Raw genomic sequence first — 22,970 nt, forward strand, 5'->3', positions numbered from 1 at the left:
TGGGTAATGATTTTAGGTTTATCAACATTGAAATAGTGGGCAGAAAAGTTTAATATGAACAAATGTATTTTGAAAAATGTTCTTATGCTTTTGAAAGATATAGAGAAATTTCTAACAGAAATGGACAAAGCTACAGTAATATCATTTGAAGAGACACTTGTTTTACAAAAATTGCACAATGATAAAAATAACTGGACAAATTATGGGTTCATTTAAATATGTAGGTATAATGATTTCAGAGGTTTGTGGGTATTTGAGAATTGGCATCTTAATTATGACAGTATAATAGTTATTTATTACCTTCATAGGACTATTTTTAAAATTGAAGCAACTATAATTTTATGACTGATTTACCCATGACTCAGTTATAACTATTTAACGTTATAAGTCAATGTTATGCCTATGGATTTGAGGTAGAAGTCATTGTTAGTGATATGGGACCTTCAAATAATAGGCTTTGAAAATATCTGGGTAAAACATCAACAAAGACATAATTTAGTCATCCTATATCTGAAAAACAAACTTATGTTTGCTAACCTACCTACTACACTTAATGAAATTATTGCATTGATAATGGATTTGCTTTGCCAAATTATAAGTATATTGGAAAACATGTAATACAAGAAGTGGTTAGTCTGAATAAAATGATTTAAGTTGTTTACACGTTTACTGAAACATTACACTAACATTTTAGAAAAGTAAAAAGGTTGCAATAAAATAAAAATTCCAAAATACCAAATATACCTATAATAATATAAAATACTTACTTGTTTTTTAATTTTATTTTCTATAAAATTAAATACTGGGTTTGTTGATAAATATAGGTAGTTGTTTGTAAGTATTAATTCTTAAATCTTTGATAAACGAAAAATAAACAAATAGATAATATCAATCTACTCATTTGTAATTTTTATTGTACGTAATGATTAATTAATATTATCACAGATTAGAATAATAAATATATAGGTATTTTTTATAGTATGTAATATTTAATATTAATAATTATAATTCAGTTTGAAGTTGAAATATATGTGTATTTCAACCATGGTCAAGGTATAGATTCCTCAACGAATTTTAAAATTTAAAACTATAATAATTCAGTAGGTATAATTACAGAATAGTGTATAACATGACAAAATAAATTTATTTTGTTATGATGTATAATTTAAAGAAGAATACAAGACAGTAAATAAAATCGGTGTGTAATAAAATATTAAAATAAAATAAACTAATAAACTGTTTTTACTGTTACAAAAATTGAAAACATCAGTTATCACAACAACCCGAACAACCAATGAGAAATGGTGAAAGTCTAGCGCCATGTTTCTGTTAGCAAGTGGTTTACGAAAGAGGGGTGAATGCGTATCATACATTTTTTTGTGCTTCATGCATTCATGCTTCATAGTTTGTTTTTTGTTTTATCATCATGTTTTGCATGGTGGTGGGGGTCCGTTGACGGGTTAACCTCTCGCCTCTCGGCGTGTCAGTTTCCGTCATATACTCACGTCCGCATTTGCGGACGGTTTATGACAATCTAAATAAATATTATGTTATTATTATTTTCTACGTTACCTAAATAGCACTATTAAGTTAGACTCTCGTACCGTTCTGTATGTAAAAATCGGTAATATCGTAATAATTCATGGACTGATATACACGCTGAACAAACTTCAATAATCATGGCAGCCAGCGATTCAAAGGCTCCAGTCCGAACTGTCAAACGTGTGCAGTTTGGTATATTATCTGCAGACGAATGCGTTAGTATACTTGAATTATAATATCTATAATATTATACTGATCATTATAAGTCGCAACATTTATTAATTATGTTATCATTTCAGCGTCGCATGTCTGTCACCGAAGGGGGCATTCGCTTTTCAGAAACGATGGAAGGTGGACGCCCCAAGCTTGGTGGGCTCATGGACCCCCGTCAAGGAGTTATTGATCGTTTCTCAAGATGTCAAACTTGTGCAGGTTTGGTGATACTGTTGTTTTGATTAGTGGTTTGGTTTTTATTAATTTTTCTTTCTCTAACAGGTAACATGACCGAATGTTGTGGACATTTTGGCCATATTGAACTTGCTAAACCAGTATTTCATATAGGATTTCTAACCAAAGCCATAAAAATTCTACGTTGTGTCTGCTTTTACTGTTCCAAATTATTAGTTAGTCCTGTAAGTACAGTGTATTTTGAAACGCATAAAATATAAAATTATATAGGTACTAAATGTAAGTGTTAATTACTGTTATTTATTTATATATATTTTTTGTCAATAGACTCATCCCAAAGTAAAAGAAATTGTTATGAAATCAAAAGGACAACAGAGAAAACGATTAGCTTTTATTTATGATTTATGTAAAGGAAAAAATATTTGTGAAGGAGGTGATGAACTGGACATCAATAAAGATAATGTTAATGATGCAAATATGCCTGTAAGATAAATTAAAATGCCATACACTGTTTTATAAGATTTTAAAAATTGTTTATTAATTCAAATATTAAATAGCCAAAGAAACAAGGTCATGGTGGTTGTGGTCGTTATCAACCAACTATAAGACGTATTGGTTTGGATTTAACAGCTGAATGGAAGCATGTTAATGAAGATTCTCAAGAGAAAAAAATACCACTTACAGCCGAAAGAGTCTATGAAATTTTAAAACATATTACTGATGAAGAGGTTGTAATTATGGGCATGGATCCCAAATTTGCACGTCCTGATTGGATGATATTGACAGTGCTACCTGTTCCTCCTTTACCTGTACGTCCAGCAATTGTTATGTTTGGATCAATGAGAAATCAAGTAAGTTCATCTGTGTACCTGCACGTACAATTTTTAATCGTATTTTGTATTATAGGATGATTTGACTCATAAACTGTCTGATATCATAAAGTGTAATAATGAATTAATTCGTAATGAACAGTCTGGTGCTGCTACTCATATTATAGCTGAAAATATTAGAATGTTACAATATCATGTAGCAACTTTGGTTGATAATGATAGTCCTGGCCTACCGAGGTAAATTTATATTTATGTAATTTATAGAAATAATGTACTTATTAAAATAAAATTCCTCATTGTTTAATTGCTTTTTATAACAGTATATTAACATTTTTATTTTTCATTGATTGGTTTGTGATACAGCTCCTCAAAGTATTGGTGGTTTTTAATATTTTCCAGTAATAGTAAAGAACAGGTGCTAGTGATAAATTTGATATTGCTGAATCCAAGGTAACAAAATAAATAACAATTAATTAAAGATTACTATTGTACTTTGAACCCTAATCATTTATTAACTTATGGACTATTTGGATTTATTTTGTTTCCTTGGATTCAGCAATATCAAATTTATCACTACTTTCTGGTCCTTACAATTAATGGAAAAATACCTAAAAATTACCAATACTTTTAGGAGCTGTATCTCACAAACCAACAACAAATGAAAATGACAACCTGTAAAATCATGAAAAAAAAAATGGTTTATTTAATTCATGATATTTTAATTATAAGTTACCATTTGATAATCAAAAATTTTTAGTGGTTCACCAATAAATAAGGATAGAATAAGGGTAGAAAAAATTTAAATTTACGGTTTTAGAAAAACATAAATCTAAAAGTTAAAAAAAAAAAAAAAAGCGGGTAAGTGGATGTCGCTCTGCTGTACATTAGGGGGTGGGGTGGACCTCTGACTAGGGTAGGTTAAATTTGAATGCAATAGTAGGTATCATTGTATACGAAAAACGATTCTGAACGGAGACGGTTTATCTATCTAGGATATATTATAGATAGATTATTAAAAAATTTCAAATCTTAGATTTAAAAAGAAAATTTTTTATGAATTTCTAGTTTAAAATAATTTGCGAATTTTTATGATTTTTACTCATGTTGTCAAAATTAAAATTTGAATGCATGTAAAAAAAAAATTGAGGCTATGCATTTCTTTTATTTTTCAACTGCTATTGTAAAAATATTTTAGGAGCCTTGTATTAAATTTTCAAATCTTAGATATAAAAGGAAAATTTTTTATGAATTTCTAGGATAAAATAATTTACGAATTTTCGTGATTTTTACGTATGTTGTCAAAATTAAAATTTTAATGCATGTAAAAAAAAATTGAGGCTATATATTTCTTTTATTTTTCAACTGCTATTGTAAAAATATATTATGAACCTTGTATTAAATTCTCAAATCTTAGAGTTATTTTGATTGGGCCCAAAAAATTTTATCGACACTTCAAAAAAAAAATGTCAGAAAAATTGAAAATTTCAGTTGTCTATAAATATCTCAAAAAAAGTCAAAATATTTTGAAAATTAAATAATTCAAAGAAAATGCCAATCTTAATAACTGGTAAAATTTTCAAGTATCTACGACTTATACTTTTTGAATAATAACAAATGTTTAAATTCATTTGAGGATTAATCGTTATTGTTACGCTATTTCGTAAAAATTTAAAATTCAAACGCACTTAAAATTTTTCCTATAATGATGCTTCGAAATTGCTCTATAGCTACTTGAAGGGAAACTTATGGAAAACTTAGTGTTGTATTTTTAATCTTTAGTTATAAACACAAAAAATTTTATGATTTTTCAACTTTAAAATTAATTGCAAATTTTCGCGTTTTCGACAGATTTCGTAAAAATTTGAACTATAAACGCTTATAAAAAAAAATTTTGACCTATGATTTTTAACTTTTTTTAGCTACAATAAGAACAACTTATAAGGAACCTTGTATTAAATTTTCAAGTTTTTTTGGTCATTCAACATTTTTTTATCGACACTTCAAAAAAAAATTCTCAAAAAAATCGAAAATTTCAGTGACATAAATAACTCAAAAAAAGTCAAACATTTTTGAAAATTAAACTGTATATAGATATCACTAACATAAACATTTGGTGAAAATTTCAAGTATTTATAGTGATTACTTTTTGAATTATAACCATATAAAAAAATCATAAAATATAGTTATATGTGTGATGTATATTGTATGTATCTGTGACACACGCACATTGAATAGGACTTTACGTCTGTACTTTATTAGTAGGGCTAGGATTTATATGCAATAACAAATTGTAAAATATGCATTTTATTTACTAAAATATGCAAATACAAATTTTTATTATTATTTAGGTTATTATAATTCATAATTTATTATTATTACTTATTACTATTAACTCATATTATTACATTAAATTAGTTTAATTAGACGTAACTTGGTAATTTCACTTTGAACTTTCGGTATGCTGGACACTGTTATTAAAACTATTCAAATTATTAAGTATAAACATCCGCGCATTTACGCAACACACGACGTACTAATACAATTATTCTATGCTGTCTCAGTGTATAACAATGTGTAAGTAATTCTACCAGTCGTCCAACCAATGATAAGGGTTGAACGGATATTATCCGACCTAAGATAAAACAAGTAGTGTTTATGCTATATATTTATGAAAATTCAACGGATAAACTAAAAACTATCGGTTTCGTGAAGTACCATTTAAAATTAACAATAACTTATAAAAATTAAAAAATGTATATATATCAAATTCTAAAAAAATCCGTGAATATGCAATTATATTCATTATGTTAAAAATATGCAAAAAAAATTGGTCTTATTTAAACGAGAATAAGCCAAATCGTGGACAAATCTGACAACCAATCAATTTGGACTTACGGAAAAAACATACAAAAGCATATAAATCCTAGCCCTACTTATTAGGTATCCATAATTTTGTATAATGGTGTACCTTTCACGATAAAGTAGGTAATGAATACAATTGATTTGTTTTATTTTGTTTTATTACTAATGTATTATTATTACTGTATAAGTGTCAGTTTTAATTATTTTATTTGTCATTCTAGTTACTTAATGAATTAAGTCCCCATAATTTTTAAAAATCCAGTGACTAATTTTATTAAAATGTATCGAGTATCTAGTATCGTGATATTCCAAAGCCAAGTATCGAGTATCTAGTATCACGATACTCCAAAGCCAAGTATCTAGTATCGCGATACTCCATAGCAAAGTATCTTGTATCTAGTATCTCAATACTCCTTTTTGAGTATCTTGCCCAACCCTGTGCGCATAGTTTTAATATATTTATGTATCAAATTTTGTTGCAATCGATACAGCCGTTTAGGAATTAAAGAACAAACAGACAAAAATCCATTTTTATAATTATATATAAATTTATGTATGAGGCTTAATTATGTAAAAAAGTTAATGAATATTATTTTATTCTAATGAATTATAAATCTATTGATTATAATTCTTTTACATCTGGCCCAAACACATATTATTTTACTTGCCAATCCTCAATACCTGTACAGTGTAAAAGTTTCTAATTTTATTGAATGTTTTTGTCTGATATTTTATTTTTAATATATTTTTTTTTAATTATGGTATTTAATTTAATTTATAATTATTTATTATATTTTGTTTAAATGTTTAGAGCAATGCAAAAATCTGGCAAGCCGTTAAAAGCAATTAAAGCTCGTTTAAAAGGCAAAGAAGGCAGAATCCGAGGAAACTTGATGGGAAAGCGTGTAGATTTTTCTGCTCGAACTGTTATAACACCTGATCCAAATTTACGAATTGATGAAGTTGGTGTACCTCGTACTATTGCTCAAAATATGACCTTTCCAGAGATCGTTACTCCATTTAACATTGATCAGTAAGTATAAAAATAATAATACTTTCCATATTAGATATAATTAACACGATGATTAAGCATGTTAATGCAGTTATTATAAATCTTATTTTTAGAGTTTTTAATTATAGGTTAGGATAGATAAGACCATATTTTTAAATCCTTTATATTTTTGTGCTATTTTAAAGAGTATCCTGTAAAGATACAAATTTTTAATTTTCAAATAAGAACTGTCATTCATTATATTTTAACCCTTATTTACTGTAAACTATTTAGTGGAAATTTGTCTAAAAATGTTGACAATTCTTAATTTGAGTGTATAGTTTATGATTTATTTAACCTACCAAGGATAATAGTTTTATGATTATGGATGTAGAAGAAATAGGTGTTATGGATTGTTATAGACATTTGAAAATTTTAATGATTTATATTTATCTAAATTTATGATTGGTGATGATGGTACGTACCTACAGTAAATACAAAATTCAGTTTTATATTACATATTTTATTTTAAAACTTATCTTTAAGATCATGTCAGCACATTGCTTCCTCTCTCTCTCTGGTGTAATATAGTAAAACACATTTATGCAGAATCTTTTTTTTTTTTTTCTAAAAATCTAAAGTAAAATCATCCATTAAAAATGTGATTGAGAATAATTTTGTTTTCAATTTTAATCAATTTGTCTAAATATTGTTTAAAAACAATATTTACAAAATGTTTTTTATTTTGAAAGTTTAATTCCAATTCAAATAATGATAAGAAATGTAACTGATGTGTCAACTCTCAAAAATATTATTTATTTACTAATTTGTGAACGGGCTTAGAGCCCAAAAGTAAAACACAATTTACAAAAAAGATATAACAATAAAGTAAGCAAATGTCAAAACAGTATATAAAATAGACAAATGGCAATTATTTGAAAAAAAAAAAAAACAAAACAAAAAATAAACTAAAGGTAAAATTAATAAAACAGACTGACATTGTATTAATAAAGCATTTTAAAAGAAGCTTAGGTGCTCGTTACAAGTACGCATCATACAGTGAATAGAATTGTTTCTACCATAGTTAGCTACCATAGTTACCATAGCAGAATTAGACCTAGTAAAGTGAGAGGGAACTTATGTAAAAACGCCATATTAGCTGCTACATATCAGCCAGGGACAAAACTCCAAGTTTATTCATAACAAGTCTATAATCATGCGATAAATGTGGAATATTTAAAATAAATGACACCGAAGAACAAAGACGCCTCTAGAAGTCGAGACACTCTCCCATTGCAAGAAGACCAGGTCCCAAAGAATAGAATAATATTCAATTATCTTCTATAATTTTTGTAATTGATAACTTAACTTTAAGAGAACACAAAAATGAGAAATAAAAGATTTTAACTTTCAAGTAAAATCATTTTATCTGTTTTACGTGTGGGTCTGAGATATTAAAGAAATATTGCGATGCCACTTTCTTAAGAATTATTATCTATAGTTTAAAAATTTTTAGTAACTGAGAAATTAATTACTTACTAGGTATGTCAAAGTTTTCAAAAATATTATCGACTAAATTATTTATTATAAACAAAGGAGTTCTAAGTTGAAAAATATAAGTTAGTATTGTTATGAGCACTTCTTGAGTAGTACAAACAAATTCATGAATTTGAAAATATGGTTGAGCATATTAAAAAATTCCAAAAACAATTAAAAAAATTCATTCTTAAAGAAAAAAAGAAATGGAGCTAAGCATGCTTGGTAAAGTTCTTCAACCTTGTATAATAATGCCATTTAAATTTAATCTATTAATTATGAACTACTAGTCCCAGGAACGTACTTTAGTTACCCATAATTGTTTCATTAAATTTATCAACTTTTTCTACATTTCAGCATTTATTGTATTTAATAATATTTGTGTTTTAGAATGCTGGAATTGGTTCGTCGTGGTAATTCACAATACCCTGGTGCCAAGTACATTATACGTGATAATGGTGAAAGAATTGATTTACGTTTTCATCCTAAACCTTCAGATTTACATTTGCAATGTGGTTATAAAGTTGAAAGACACATAAAGGATGGCGATTTAGTAGTTTTCAACAGACAGCCTACTTTACACAAAATGAGTATGATGGGTCACAGAGTGAGAGTCTTACCTTGGTCTACATTTCGAATGAATTTAAGGTAAATTAGTAGTCCTCATTATTTTTATTTATTTTATTTTACCATTATATAATAAATACTGAATAATATCTAATTCGTGATCACTAGTTGTACGTCTCCATATAATGCTGATTTTGATGGTGATGAAATGAACCTTCATGTTCCACAATCTATGGAAACAAGAGCTGAAGTAGAAAATATTCATATTACACCAAGGCAAATTATTACTCCCCAAGCTAATAAACCTGTTATGGGAATTGTACAAGATACATTGACAGCCATCAGGAAAATGACAAAAAGAGATGTATTTATTGAGAAGGTAACTCATCTAATAATGTTCCTATAATTTGTAAATTATTATATTGTATTAAATAATTTATAAAATTCAGTTCTTGTTAATAATAGCATTTTAATACTGTCTGCTATCATTGGAAAAGAAATTATAAAGGGTAATATATTTTTAAAATACCTTAGTAATTTTGAACCTTATATTTACCTAAATATCAAAATTATTAACTAAATTTTGTTATTTTAAATGGTTTTGTTTTATTGAACCACTGCTTGTCAATAATAATTTTAATTATCTCCAATTAAAGGGGCTGGAGCATATCATTTTTTAAGAAATAATATTCAGGCTATTCATATGAAATGTAAATTTAAAATATAACTACAGTAGAACCCCTCTCGTACGCCCTCGGCTAGTCCGCCGCTCCGGTTGATCCGACCATAGTATTATTGATTGAATACCATGTATGTAATTTAAAAAGTACAATTTGATTTTCCAATTTTTAGTAGATATATAAAATTTATTGCTAGTTTAATATTTCCCTTATTAGACTTAGCTAAGTCTAGAATATCATTTGCTAAACAAAAATCTATAACTGGCTTTTTTTCTAAGTATTGTAAAATATAATACATTTCTAATATAATCTTGTATGTAATATGTAAATAAAAATGTTCTGTATATTCTGATAATCCGACCTTTTTCGCGTTCCGATCATACCCCCAGTCCCGAAGGTGACGGATTAGAAAGATTCTACTGTATGTATGAATAGTAAAATATGAACATCAATATATTATGTTTCCAAGAATCGCTGTCACACTCATCTAGCAACTCTTGTCATGTACACACACATTTCAACACAACTCGTAAAATTAAACATTTTCTTGTTTGCATAACTATAAAAAATTCTAAAAATGATATTAAATTAGAAATACTCCTGAAGATTGATTGCTATTTAATTTAAAACCAGATATTCCCAAAATAAATACAGATGTAATGAAATTATCTCATGGTTTTTTTTTTTTAAATAATATATCTTAATTTTAAGGTCCTCTAAAATTAAAAATTGACTTCCTTAAAAATCTAGATATTCTGTCAAAAATTAAAAAGTGAAATCAAACTTTATAAAGTACATGTAATTTACCATTGCTTATTGTTCTAAACTATTAAAAATGCATGTGCTTCAATCCCCTTTTACATAATTGTTAGCGCCGCAATTAAACTGGGCTATCGCGTTTTGCTAATCGCTGTGCGACGGCACCTGTCATAATCTGGTCTCCCGTCTCCTCCATCCATCACTTAGCCATGTTGGCTCCAATTATTGTGATACTGATTATGTTTATTTAATTTCTTTGTTTTTTGTCTTTTGTATTTTGTGTAATCAATTATTAATTATTCGGCCTTTTTGCCTTAATTTATATTCTCATTGTGTTTTTATCGATTTATCTGTTCTGCGGCCAACACCCTTATTATCTGATTTTTATTATTACTATTATTATTATTATTGTTGCTATTTTTTGGCGTTGTGCTGCCTGCCGGTGTGTCGTCTTTTTATTTTGTCGTCTTTGATGTTCGCTATTAAAGCAACTCAAAATTGTGGTTCGTAAGTTGTTTTTGTTCCCGCTATTGTAGCGTCTTCGTACCTTGTTTTAGTTTGAGATATATTTTATTGTAAGTCGCATTGAGCGCATATTTAAAACTTATTATTGTTGTGATAAATACATGTCTGAGTTTTTGTGTGTACCTTCATTGTGAAGAAAATAAATTAACTGTTTACACCAAGGCTCATCTCGCAAGTTTATTTATTCTGTTACCTCACGTCATCTAATTATTGGCCAGTGTATCCCGAATATGGGTGTCGCACTGTCGCTGCTGTCAAGGCCATATTTCGATCAGCGTGAGAGTGCCGTTGCATTAGTCCGCCAGCACCCACTGTGGGTGTGTGAGAGGCCGCCCAGGTTGTCGAGTCCCGCAGTCCTGTTCACATCTTTGGCAGACCACCACCGTGGCTGGACTTCAATAGTTTAAGTTTTAGTTTTAAGTATTGTCCCTGGTTTTGTGAGCTCTGTGGTCATTGCATCAGACTGGATCGACCACAGAGACCCCCGCCCCATAACTAAACTGAAGCATCCTAAGTCCAAACTCCCTTGTCCTGTTCCTCGGTGTCGTCGTGTCCGTCTAGTTGCCTATCCGGACAGAATTGAGGCGATAGTATACCTGACCAATACTCGGAGGTCAAGTAGGCAGTGGCTTAGTGTTGCTTGATGCCCAAAATAGTTTGGCGCGTACATAATAATGACTTGTATATTATTCATTTATTTTTTTAAAACTAATCAAATATTATATACTTAGTACACTTGGTAACTATAAAATTTAATTGTCACTGAAATTACTTTATTTTATTTATATCTTTTAAGACATTCAATTTCTTTTAGCAATGTTTATTACTTAATTCTTTTAAATGTTTGTATTACATGAGTTGGAATTGGCATAGTTAAATATGTGTGATCTCATCATTTAGTACTTAAATGTTGTATAACTTAAGAACTGATTACAGAAAATATATAATTTAGAGATAAAAATTAATTTGAGTTATTTCAATAAATATTAACTCAACAGTTTTACCCTGGCATGCTACAACCTCTGACACACCTATCTAATTTATTGCAGTTATATAAAAAAAAATTTCTAATTTTTTTTTTTTTTAGGAACAAATGATGAATTTACTAATGCATCTTCCCATCTGGGATGGGAAAATGCCAACTCCTTGTATTTTAAAACCAAAACCATTGTGGACTGGAAAACAACTCTTTTCTTTAATTATCCCAGGAAATGTCAATATGATTCGAACTCACTCCACTCATCCAGATGAAGAGGATAATGGACCTTACAAATGGATATCGCCTGGTGATACAAAGGTTTGTATTAATATTTGATTTTTTTTAATTTCATAATTATTTGGAACTTTTAACAGTATTTACCTAAATAATTGAAATATTAACTGCAAACTAAATTGAGTTATATTGTATTATTTTATTGAACCAGTGCTCGTTAATAATCGTATTAATAATAATTTTACTATTATCTCCAAAACACTGGCAAATTAATAAAATCTAAATTTGTATATTCTTGATTAATTTTCTTATTTAACTCAAATATTACATTCTTAGTACATTTATTAGATTTGAATTTAAAGTTTTATTTTGAGTTGTAGTGTAGTAGTGTACTACTTTGTACATTTCTAAATAGTTCATACAAAAAGATGTAAAAGCTTAGTTTTTTGGTTATGTTAATTTTAAATTTTATAGTTAAACAATGAATAACAATTCAAGTTATTTTTTACTAAAAAATATTTTTATTTGGATTTGAAAAACTTACATTTATTATTATATTTTATACTCAATGACATTTCTTAACATTTAGATCAATTTTATGCTATTGCCAATTCATAAATTATACTGCACTACTAACAGTGAAAAATTAATTGTTAGTATTTTAATAATAATAATCTTATAAAGTGCATTTCTTATATACTATATTTTAATTTTAAATGTGATAAACATTTTAATACATTTTTTGGTAATTGTTTTTTATTTGTCTCTTTTTGTTATACTTTTTATATTACTTTTGAGTAATGATCATTGATCATTTAATAATTTTGCATCATAGAATTTATAAATATAATATCGAATTATTTGTTAAGCAAATGTTTGTTAATGATAGCACTAATTGCAAAGCAAAAGTATTAAATTTTATTCTATTTAACCAGTGCTCGTTAATAATAGTGTTAATAATCATTTTACTATTATCTCCAAAACACTGGTAAATAAGTATGATCAAGATTTGTATATTCTTGATGTATTTGTTTAATTATATCAAGTATTACATTCTTTATACAATTATTATATTTTATTCTGTATTCAACTGAAAACAAAATGTATTTAGTCTTATTCTATTAAACCAGTGCTCGTTAATAATAGTGTTAATAATCATTTTACTATTATCTCCAAAACACTGGTAAATAAGTATGATCAAGATTTGTATATTCTTGATGTAGTTGTTTAATTATATCAAGTGTTACATTCTTAGTACAATTATTATATTTTATTCTGTAGTTAACTGAAAACAAAATGTATTAAGTCTTATTCTATTAAACCAGTGCTCGTTAATAATAGTGTTAATAATCATTTTACTATTATCTCCAAAACACTGGTAAATAAGTATGATCAAGATTTGTATATTCTTGATGTATTTGTTTAATTATATCAAGTGTTACATTCTTTGTACAATTATTATATTTTATTCTGTAGTTAACTGAAAACAAAATGTATTAAGTCTTATTCTATTAAACCAGTGCTCGTTAATAATAGTGTTAATAATCATCTTACTATTATCTCCAAAACACTGGTAAATAAGTGTGATCAAAAGTTGTATATTCTTGATGTATTTGTTTGATTATATCAAGTATTACATTCTTAGTACATTTATTATATTTTAAGCTGTATTCTACTTTCTTAGACATTTCTAAGTAACTTTTATTAATCAACTTAATTAACTAAAATTTAATATAGGTTTTTGATTTTTATTAATATGCGCTATAATATTATTCTGAATTTCTAATATTTACCATAATATTGACTACAAACTAAATTTAGTTATGTTGTATAAAATTATTATTTTAAACCAGTGCTCGTTAATAATAGTATTAGTAATAATTTTACTATTATCTCCAAAATGCTGGTAAATTAATATAATTTAAATTTGTATATTCTTGATTAATAATCTTATTTAAATCAAATATAACATTCTTAGTACACTTATTAAATTTGAATTTAAAGTTTTATTTTGAGTTGTAAATTTTAGTTTACCTAACTAAAACATTTTTTTACTTCTTAAGCTGTTGTTATTTTTTTGAGCCATGACCATATAATTACATATTATAAAATGTTGAGTAATAATTATAGTAAAATATTCAGTTATTTGTTATACCCATGCTTATAAATGATAACATGTTATTACTTAATATATTTCTAATTCATTTCCAAAAAAATTGAAAAGAAACGTTAGGTCAATAATCTAGCTTTTTATTTTGTTAAACACCGTAATTATTTTGAACCTAATAAACCTAAGTATTATTAATATTAAATATTTGTTGAATTAAGTTATCTTTATTCTTGTTTTTCTAGGTAATGGTTGAGCATGGTGAGTTGGTGATGGGGATATTATGTAAGAAGACTTTAGGTACATCAGCTGGATCATTGCTTCATATATGTATGTTAGAATTGGGACATGAAGTATGTGGACGGTTCTATGGTAATATTCAGACTGTAGTTAATAACTGGCTTTTATATGAAGGTAATTTAAAAGTTATTTCATACCAAAATAAAGTGTTCAATATTAATTTGTTATGTTTATGTTAAGGTCATTCTATTGGTATTGGTGATACTATTGCTGATCCTCAAACTTATTTGGAGATTCAAAGAGCAATTAAAAAAGCCAAAGAAGATGTAATAGAGGTGATACAAAAAGCGCATAATATGGATCTTGAGCCAACACCAGGTAACACTCTCCGTCAGACTTTTGAAAATCAAGTAAACAGAATTTTAAATGATGCTCGTGACAAAACTGGAGGCTCTGCTAAAAAATCTTTGACTGAATACAATAGTCTTAAAGCTATGGTAGTTTCTGGTTCCAAAGGTTCAAACATTAATATTTCTCAGGTATATTATTTAATAATGTTCTATTTATTTATTTATTATTAATTTAATTTATTTTTGTTTAAATCTAGGTTATCGCTTGTGTAGGTCAACAAAATGTAGAAGGTAAACGTATACCATTTGGTTTTCGAAAACGTACATTACCACATTTTATTAAAGATGATTATGGTCCAGAATCAAGAGGTTTTGTAGAAAATTCTTATCTGGCTGGACTTACTCCTTCTGAGTTCTACTTCCATGCTATGGGAGGTCGTGAAGGTCTTATTGATACTGCTGTTAAAACTGCTGAAACAGGTAAATATGGATAAACAAAAATCTTTATCTAAACTTACAATAATAATTCTTATTGTAATACTTCTTATTATATATCATAATATTCTTATAGGTTATATCCAAAGACGTTTGATCAAAGCTATGGAATCTGTTATGGTTCACTATGATGGAACTGTACGTAACTCTGTTGGTCAATTGATTCAGTTGCGTTATGGAGAAGATGGTCTTTGTGGAGAGGCAGTTGAATTCCAGAGTATTGCTACTATAGAACCGTCACATAAGAAATTTGAAAATGAATTTAAATTTGATATTTCAAATGAGAGACATATGAGAAAAATATTCACTGAAGATGTTTTAAAAGATATGATGGGTAGTAATGATACTGTAGCTGTATTAGAAAAAGAATGGGAACAATTAACTAATGACAGAGATACTCTAAGAGAAATATTCCCTTCGGGTGAAAGCAAGGTAGTATTACCTTGTAATCTGAAACGTATGATTTGGAATGTTCAGAAAATTTTTCACATCAATAAACGAGGACCAACAGACTTGAATCCTGTAAAAGTTGTGAATGGTATGGTATACATTCAATTTATTCAATATTAGCATTAACATATATTATATACAAATAATTATTTTAGTATTGTACTGTTTAGTTAATTAAAAATTATAGGTTGAGTTTATTTAAAGGTTGCACTAAAATTTTATTGCTGCAAAAGGTGACCTTGAAATGATTACCACCAAATAATTTGCAGCAAAATCTTTTTATTTTTATCTACTCAACACACCGAATACCTCTAAAACTTGACGTTCAACTTAATCACAGTGGAATGTTGTTGCACCACTTGTTGCTGCTGACAAATCACTAGTCTAATTTTTGTATTCTTGTCGCCTGAATCATACAATTGCTGTTATTTTTTTTTAAGATGCTTATCATTTAAACTAGGGGTCAGCAATCTTTTTGATATCTAGAGCCTAAAAATAAATATAAATTTTTTCATCATGAGCCATTTCTTAAATATATACCTTATTTTATTTTAAACATAAGTATATAATCATTATAACTAATTTAGTTTATGTAAGTTGACATGTCCTCTTTTTAAGTTTAAATAAAAACGTCCGGTGGGGTTTTTTTCAATATTGGAAAATGTCAGGGTTTTTCATGAAATGTGAATTTTTTAATAATCACCTCGATATCAGTATATAGGTATTTATATAATTGTCTTATTCTGTGCTAGTACTTATTTATTAAATCACAAAGAAATTCTTTAGTATTTAATTTATTTTCTTAAGCTTAAATATCAATTAATAAATGTGTACAATTAAATATAATTTATACCTAATGATATATTATGTATATCATATTATTATTACAGTAGGTGTAATAGGTACATTATAAGAAAAATAAAATGCACTTATTAATAATTTTCATGATCTTGAAAAAAATGTCCTCTTTTATTGTCAACCATAAATGGTAACCCTAAAGTAAATTAGTAACTGTTAGTTTTGTTAATTGAACAATATACAGGGTATCCCGTGAGAATTCACTCATTGTGATAACTCCCAAAATAATGAAGATACCACAATAATTCTGGTTTTTTAATAAGACTTGCAGAGATAAGAACTTGACATTTTTTTTATTATTTAATTATTTCCAAAAAAAAAAAAAAAAAAAGATACCATTATGTAGAGTTTATATTTCTGAAAATAGTGACGTTTCAAAATTTTATTTTCATTAATTTCTTGATTTTTAATATTTTTTCTACTTTTGAAGAAATAAAATATGATTATAACTAGGCACTCTGAAAGTGTCTAGCTGGCCGTACAAGCATGTGCACGGTGTGACGTTTCTAATTCGCAATTTATCTCAAAACTAAAAAAAAAAATTAAAAATCAGAAAATTAACAAAAATAAAATGTTGAAACGTCAATATTTTTAGAAAACTAAACTCTACAAAATGGCTTTATTGGATTTTTTGGAAATAACTAAATAAAAAAATTTTTTAACTTTTTTACCGAAACATCAAAATAAATTAAAATTTTGGGTTCTTATCAGATTTTTGATATCTCCATTATTTTGGGAGATATCACTATGAGCGAATTCTCGCAGGACATTCTGTATACTTACAATTTACAAATTAACAACATTTTAATTCTCAGATTCCAGTATAACTTTGTTTGTAATCTATCTTATTGTTATGTTTTCAAAAATTAAGCATATTTCTTTTTTATCTAATAAAATGTATTTATGATATTTTGTGTGTGATTACAGGAGTCAAAAAACTATTAGACAAATGTGTTATAGTAGCTGGGGAAGATGAGTTAAGCAAGAAAGCTAATAAAAATGCTACTTTATTATTTCAATGTTTGGTGCGTTCTACTCTGTGTACTAAATTAGTTTCTGAAAATTTCCGCCTCTCTTCTGAAGCATTTGAATGGTTAGTTGGTGAAATTGAAAACAGATTTAAACAAGCTCAGGTTAGTATTTTTGAAAATTTCAATTAAATAATTATTAGGGCCCAGATGTTGATGACTTTTTTTTGAAAATTATAGACTATGCTTTCCTAGCTTGAAACATTTTTCAATAATATACAAATTTATGTACCTAACTCATTTTATTTTGCATTTTTTTTTTCGTTTTTAGGTCATTTATGTGATTTTTATGTTATTCTAACAACCTTGAGAGGACAATTATGGGTTATTATTATATGTCAAGAATTTTTTGTCATTATCATATTTTTATATTTTCTTTAGATCAATAAAAAACTTCAACTTGACCTTGTCAATTTATCATTTAGTTAAAAACTGCAATTTTTGTTTCAATTAATAATTTTATAAAATTTAATTATATAATGAATGGCATTTAAATATTTATCATTATTAATTTATAGCAACTTTTGAAGTATTTTTTTGTGTTTTTATGTCAAATGCATCATTTTTTTAGAGCATCGATATCCTACCCCTATTAATAATTCTTAAACATATTAACACCCATAACTAATTATTGATTTTTTCAGGCACAACCTGGTGAGATGGTTGGAGCATTAGCTGCTCAAAGTTTAGGAGAACCTGCTACTCAAATGACATTGAATACTTTTCATTTTGCTGGTGTATCTTCAAAAAATGTAACTCTAGGAGTACCAAGACTAAAAGTAATTTTTTCATTATAATAATAATTATTAGTAAATTAATGTTGTTGTTATTTAACTTTTAGGAAATTATTAATATAAGTAAGAAGCCCAAAGCACCATCACTAACTGTGTTTTTGACTGGAGCAGCTGCTAGAGATGCAGAAAAGGCCAAAAACGTATTATGTCGGCTTGAGCATACAACATTGCGTAAAGTCACAGCAAACACAGCTATTTATTATGATCCTGATCCTCAAAATACAGTTATTAGAGAAGACCAAGAGTTTGTAAATGTTTATTATGAAATGCCTGATTTTGATCCTACACGAATTTCTCCATGGTTGTTGCGAATTGAATTAGATAGAAAAAGAATGACTGGTATGTAATGAAACTAAACTTATTTTTGATTAAAAATAATGAATTATATATTTATCAATTATTTTAGATAAAAAATTGACTATGGAAGCTATATCTGAAAAGATCAATGCAGGATTTGGAGATGACCTCAATTGTATATTCAATGATGACAACGCTGACAAGTTAATTTTACGTATACGTATAATGAATGGTGAAGATGGTAAAATGAATGGTGGTGATGATGAAGATACTGTTGATAAAATGGAAGATGATATGTTCCTGAGATGTATTGAAGCTAACATGTTATCTGATATGACTTTACAAGTGAGTATTCGCTTAATAGTAAATAATCAAAATATTTTTAACAAAATATCAACTTTATTATGTAATTTTTGTAAATAATTTAATTTATAGGGTATTGATTCTATTGGAAAAGTGTATATGCATTTACCACAAACAGATTCTAAAAAAAGAATAATTATTACGGAAACTGGGGAATTTAAGGCAATTGCTGATTGGTTGTTAGAAACTGATGGTACAAGTTTGATGAAAGTCTTGAGTGAAAGAGATGTTGATCCTGTTAGAACATTCTCCAATGACATTTGTGAAATATTTTCGGTAAACTTTTTTACTAATTTATTAATTAATAACCATGTTAATAAACAATAAATATTAATTATATCTTTAATTTCAGGTTTTGGGTATTGAAGCTGTACGTAAGTCAGTTGAAAAAGAAATGAATACTGTGTTGCAGTTCTATGGTTTATACGTAAATTATCGTCATTTAGCATTATTGTGTGATGTTATGACAGCCAAAGGCCATTTAATGGCCATTACTAGACATGGTATAAATAGACAAGATACAGGAGCATTAATGAGGTAAATATTTGTGACACATTTTTATTTATCAATTATAATTTAAAATTTGTATTTCTTAAGAATATGATAATTAAATATTTGCAGATGCTCGTTTGAAGAAACAGTCGATGTTTTATTAGATGCTGCTTCTCATGCTGAAGTTGACCCTATGAGAGGTGTATCTGAAAACATTATTATGGGACAATTGCCTAGAATGGGAACAGGTGAATATTATATTTATATTTATTAGAAATACCTAATAGTGACATCAACATTTATAATTGTTTTGCAATTAACAATACAAAATATTTGTTTGTAATCCCCAAAAATATCTTCCATATTTGGCTTTTTAAACGATTAAGGCCAGTTCTTACAATCAACCTATTAAAGTATTAACAATAGTTAACCGACAATTAGTGGGCAGAATGTCCTTGGTTTAGTGTCCATTTATTGTAACTAGACATTGTAAAAATTATAGAAACCTGCATAAAGAAGATAGATTAAAAATATAAACAAATATGTAAGTGTTTGTCACTGAATAAAACCCTGTATAACACTATTATAATTAAATTACTTGTATGTAAGAAATCTATTTATTTCTATATAATATATTAACTTATATTTAATTATAAATTTTGTTTTGTACAATTTATGATTGGTGACTCTTAGATTTTGTTGATAATCATTAAGATTTACTGATAGAATAATATAAATTTTAGAATATAGGTGACCCTGTTTTGATAGAAATCTTTTTCAATAACCTCAATTTATAATTTTCTCGTTATTTCTCTTTTATAATTATATTGTATTAATTTGTGTATAATAATTATTTACTTACAATATATTAAAATTAAAATTTATTAGCAACAATTATTTTAATTAAATCGATTCTGCTTAAAATTACAAAAATTGATGCTGTTAATTTTATAGTTTATTTTGTAATGCATTAACATACAGTAAATATATGTGAATATAGTTTTTAGTAAAAATATTAAATGTTGATTATTTTTGTATAGGTTGTTTCGATTTGCTTTTGGATGCTGAAAAAGCCAAAGATGGTATAGAAATTCCAATGGATAATGGTTATATGGGTATGGGTGGCGGTGGCATGTTCATGGCTGCTGGCACGCCTTCTATGTCACCAGCTATGACTCCATGGGATCAAACATCCACACCAATTTATCAAAATAGTTGGTCTTCAAGTATGGCACATAAAATTATAAAGTTTTTTTTTTTTTTAATTTTCTTATCATCAATTATTTCATTTAGGCTTGGAAACTGGCATGACTCCTGGAGGACCTGGCTTTTCACCAGCAGGTTCAAGTGAAGCTAGTGGAACTTCTCCATTCTGGATGTCATCTGGAGGAACTCCAGGCAGTCCTGGATCTCCAAGCATGGCCACTAGTCCATATGTGCCTAGCCCTAGTTCCATGTCACCAAACTATAATTATCCTTCTAGCCCACAGTTTGGTTCTTTATCACCTTCTATGACTCCTACTAATTATTCACCAACAAGTCCACAATACTCTGCTACCCAACAAAATACTCCAAAATACTCTTCAATGTCTCCTAATTACAATTATTCCCCAACAAGCCCATCATACTCACCGACTAGCCCTTCATACTCTCATACTTCATATTCTCCAACAAGTCCTTCGTAAGTATTTTTAAACTACATTCACCTTAAATTAACTATATCAATACATTTCAATTAATTAACTTTTATTTAATTTTCTATGTTTAGCTACAGCCCAACATCTCCTTCGTACAGCCCTACATCTCCGTCTTACAGTCCAACATCTCCATCGTATAGTCCAACGTCTCCATCATATAGCCCAACATCTCCGTCGTAAGTACAATTTTAAATTTAAAAAAAAAATTATTTTTACGGATTTTTAAATCTGTTGCATTTTATATAAACATGAGTTGAACTGTAATTATTGTTTTTTATTTTACAGATATAGCCCTACCAGTCCGTCATATAGCCCTACGTCTCCATCTTACAGTCCAACATCACCATCATACAGTCCAACTTCACCATCGTAAGTTCCTTAAAGTTGAATTAATTACTTATCATATAATTTATTTTAAAAATGTCGTTAACTCATAACCCAAAATTGTATATTTATAATTTATAAAAAAATGTATAATTATTCTAAAAATTGTTTTGTTTGCAATTTATATTATAGTATAGCCATCCTTCTAATGAAAATGATTAGCAAATAATTAATTCCTACCTATTGTAATAGACAGTTATAAACTAAAATATTAATATGATAAAAAACATTTTAAATTTATATATTTATTTTATTACTAAAGACATAATTTTAAATATCATTATTATCTTATAGGTACAGCCCTACATCGCCGTCGTACAGTCCAACATCACCTTCTTACAGTCCAAGCTCTCCACAATATGCAGCTTCTTCGCCATCATATACACCTAGTGCTGCATCTGGGACAAGCAATTACAAATATTCACCTACTTCGCCTTCACTGGCTGTCAGTCCTACATACTCCCCTACCAGTCCAATGTACTCGCCTTCAAATGCTTCTTATTCTCCATCTTCTCTACAGCATACACCAAATGCTGGAGGTACACAATACAATCAGTCATATAGTCCAAGTTCGCCTGTTTATTCACCTACCAATTTCTCCATGGCAAGTCCAAGGTAAGCGAAATAGTTTTCTCTCTCAAATAAACCTGTTGTTCTTAAAAATTTTATTTTAGGTATTCTCCTACTTCGCCAACTTATTCACCTGGTGTTGGAAGTCCGCATTATTCTCCATCATCGCCGAGTTATTCGCCAACGTCTCCAAATTATAGTGGACCAGATGAGTCTTAAGAAAATATATTTATTTTTTTATATTTTCTTATTTATTTTTTTTTAATTATTGGACAGAAGGTATACTAAATAATTCGCCAACGTCTCCAAATTATAGTGGACCAGATGAGTCTTAAGAAAATATATTTATTATTTTTATATTTTCTTATTTATTTTTTTTAATTATTGGACAGAAGGTATACTAAATAATTACTTTAATGTGAATACAATTTATTTAATTTTTTTAAGTTAAGATATGCTGTAATCTTATTTTTTAATGTATTTGCAATTGTAAATATTTTAAATAGTAATTATTTGTATAATACCTATATTTTTATTATTTGGATATTAAATAAGTTTTATTTCAATGAATTAAATTTTTTATTATTCTCATAACTGTTTGAATTTATTCTACCTACTAAACACAATTTATTGATGCTTTTATTTTTTTGATAAAAATGACTGATGAACTATTAAACTATTCTTTGAAGTTTTTGATTGTGTATGATAAATTATTGATTATGATTACACTTATTCAGAATAATGTTTATAGTTTATTTGAGTATTTAAATAAAACAAACAAATACAGCTTAACTTGACTACAAGGTTAGGTTATTTTATAAATGACGTTCATCATTCTATTCTTTACATATTTCAAATATTATTAATATGAAAAAATTGAGTTTAATTCATTCAGATTTCAGATCATTAATATGTAATAAATGTTTGTTTTC

General features: G+C 27.4%; 1 protein-coding gene across 1 annotated transcript; it reads left to right on the forward strand.

Moving 5' to 3' along the window:
- Positions 1-1,457: 1,457 nt before the first annotated feature.
- LOC107161408 (DNA-directed RNA polymerase II subunit RPB1-like) lies at positions 1,458-22,632 on the forward strand. Its single transcript, XM_015507803.2, has 27 exons — positions 1,458-1,757; positions 1,842-1,974; positions 2,038-2,174; positions 2,278-2,433; positions 2,508-2,801; positions 2,857-3,017; positions 6,454-6,675; positions 8,560-8,817; positions 8,905-9,115; positions 11,788-11,997; positions 14,266-14,434; positions 14,501-14,799; positions 14,868-15,090; positions 15,182-15,643; positions 17,341-17,546; positions 18,086-18,220; positions 18,283-18,574; positions 18,642-18,877; positions 18,968-19,171; positions 19,248-19,432; positions 19,517-19,635; positions 20,428-20,613; positions 20,681-21,068; positions 21,156-21,260; positions 21,370-21,453; positions 21,763-22,083; positions 22,143-22,632. Exons 1-27 carry the CDS (start codon positions 1,680-1,682, stop codon positions 22,255-22,257), a joined length of 5,589 nt encoding a protein of 1,862 aa, XP_015363289.1. The 5' UTR covers positions 1,458-1,679; the 3' UTR covers positions 22,258-22,632.
- The last annotated feature ends 338 nt before the right edge of the window (positions 22,633-22,970 follow it).

This window comes from Diuraphis noxia, unplaced genomic scaffold, assembly GCF_037042655.1.
Source record: "Diuraphis noxia isolate RWA-SAM2 unplaced genomic scaffold, SU_Dnox_SAM2 contig0002, whole genome shotgun sequence".
NCBI lineage: Eukaryota > Metazoa > Arthropoda > Insecta > Hemiptera > Aphididae > Diuraphis > Diuraphis noxia.